The following is a 2,043-nucleotide window of genomic DNA, read 5'->3' as shown; positions in this document are numbered from 1 at the left end:
CGCGCAGTGCCCGGCTGAACTGGAGGACGAAGCGGCGGCGGTTCCTGGCCAAGAAGCTGAAGGAGCAGGCGAAGGAGTTGGATATCAAGTAGGACCAGGGCTGTCCCCAGGCTGGGGTGGGGCTGTCCCCAGCACAGCTGCTCTGAGCTCCTTCCTTTTGGCAGCCTGAGCTCTGGTGAGGAGGAGGAGGGCAGGGAGGAGGAGAAGAAGGAGAAGATGGAGGCGAAAGCTGCAGCTGCTGAGGAGGCGAAGGAGGAAGAGGAGGTGGAGCTGGCCCTGGCAGAGATGAAGGCCGAGGAGCTGGCAGAGCTGAAGAGGTAGAAAGAGGAGAGATGGGGACAGCGGGTGGCAGTGCCAGAGCCTGTCTCTGACAGGGGGGCTTTGTGGGTTGGGGCTCCTCCAAGCAGCTGCTCCCGGCTGTCCCAGCACCGGGGCTGGCAGTGCTGTGGCTGTGGTGGAGCCTCTGGGATGTTTGTGTGGGGAGGGGACAGTGTGGCCTCATCCCTTTGGCTCCCCCAGGAAGAAGAAGAAGATCCTGAAGGAGCAGCGGAAGCAGCGGGAGCGGGTGGAGCTGAAGATGGACCTGCCCGGGGTGTCCATCGCCGACGATGGCGACACCAGCATGTTCTCCCTGCGCAGCATCAACAGGACCCCGGTGCGTGGGGACAGCTCCTGGGGACATCGGGGCGGGGCAGGGCCTGGTGTGTGACCTGTGTCACTGTGTCACTGTGTCACTGTGCCAGTGTGTCGCTGTGTCACTGTCAGTGTGTCACTCATGTCACTGTCACTGTGTCACTGTGCCAGTGTGTCACTGTCACTGTGTCACTGTATCACTCATGTCACTCGTCTCACTGTGCCAGTGTGTCACTGTGTCACTGTGCCAATGTCACTGTGTCACTCATGTCACCGTGTCACTGTGTCACTCATGTCACTGTGTCACTGTCACCGTGTCACCGTGTCACTGTGTCACTCATGTCACTGTGTAACTGTGTGACTCACACTGTCACTGTGTCACTGTGTCACTGTGTGACGGACACTGTCACTGTGTCACTTGTGTCACTGTCACTCATGCCACTGTGTCACTGTGTCACCGTGTCACTGTGTATGCCGTGCTGCAGCTGCTGGATGAGCTGTCCCGGGGGGACATGGCCTCGGCTGACGCCCTGCTGGAGATCGGCCCTGGCGACGATGACATTTACGTGTCGGATCACGACGAAGGGGACGACGTGTCCCTGGCCAGCGACCTGGACCCGGAGGAGCTGCTGGAGATCGAGGCCCGGCAGCGGAAGCTGGAGCGGGAGCGGGGTGGGAAGAGGTGAGAGGGGAGAGGGGAGAGGGGAGAGGCGTCCTGGGGCAGGGGCTGCCCTGGGAGCAGCTCCAGGAGACACTGATCCTGCTGCTCCGTGTCACAGGGCGAAGGTTAAGCAGAAGGAAGAGGAGGACGACGAGGAAGAGCAGGAAGTGGAGAATCCTCTGCTGGTGCCCCTGGAGGAGAAGTCGGTGCTGGAGGAGCGACAGACCAGCCTGTGGTTTGGGAAGGTGGGGCCCACCTGTGGGGCAGGAATGATGGAGCAGCCTCGGCCCCAGCAGCTTCCCAGGACTGTCCTGGGGCTGACCCCCATTCCCTGGGGCTGACCCCCCCTCCCTGGGGCTGACCCCCCCATTCCCCATCCCAGGACGCCTTCGCCGGCATCGAGGATGACGCGGACGAGGAGCTGGAGTTGGGGCAGGCCCAGATGTTGGCTGAGAGGCAGCGCGAGGCTCAGAGAGGTGAGGGGACGCAGAGGGACGGTCCCACAGCCCTGGGGCACCGGGTCCTGAGCAGCAGTGTGGAAGGGTTTGGGTGTGAAAGGAGCTTGAGGAGCATCCAGTTCCAGCCCGTGCCATGGGCAGGGACAGCTCCCACAAGACCAGTGGCTGTTCCCAGCCTGTGTCGTTAACGAGTGCAGTGTTAATGAGCAGGATCTCTGGAGGAGTCTGCGGCAGGGTGTGCCTTGGCTCTGTCTCACCCAGTGGCTCCCCCTCCCCCACAAAAAAACACAA

At 62.1% G+C, this 2,043-nt stretch overlaps 2 protein-coding genes across 2 annotated transcripts in view; one reads left to right on the top strand and one right to left on the bottom strand.

The window, feature by feature from the left end:
• PSMC5 (proteasome 26S subunit, ATPase 5) overlaps positions 1–2,043 on the bottom strand; it is a 14,295-nt gene that overhangs the window by 7,884 nt on the left and 4,368 nt on the right. The gene's annotated exons all lie outside the window — the stretch shown is intronic.
• Positions 1–2,043, top strand: part of FTSJ3 (FtsJ homolog 3) — a 6,995-nt gene that overhangs the window by 2,997 nt on the left and 1,955 nt on the right. Inside the window, 7 exon segments of the mRNA XM_008635246.2 lie at positions 8–88; positions 165–317; positions 520–655; positions 1,119–1,315; positions 1,413–1,539; positions 1,677–1,785; positions 1,788–1,829. Of these exon segments, the coding sequence (XP_008633468.1) occupies positions 8–88; positions 165–317; positions 520–655; positions 1,119–1,315; positions 1,413–1,539; positions 1,677–1,785; positions 1,788–1,829 (845 nt within the window).

Source organism: Corvus brachyrhynchos, unplaced genomic scaffold (genome assembly GCF_000691975.1).
Source record: "Corvus brachyrhynchos isolate BGI_N302 unplaced genomic scaffold, ASM69197v1 scaffold96, whole genome shotgun sequence".
Lineage (NCBI taxonomy): Eukaryota > Metazoa > Chordata > Aves > Passeriformes > Corvidae > Corvus > Corvus brachyrhynchos.
Note: the sequence above shows the minus strand (reverse complement) of the source record. Positions and strands in the feature narration are given on the sequence as shown.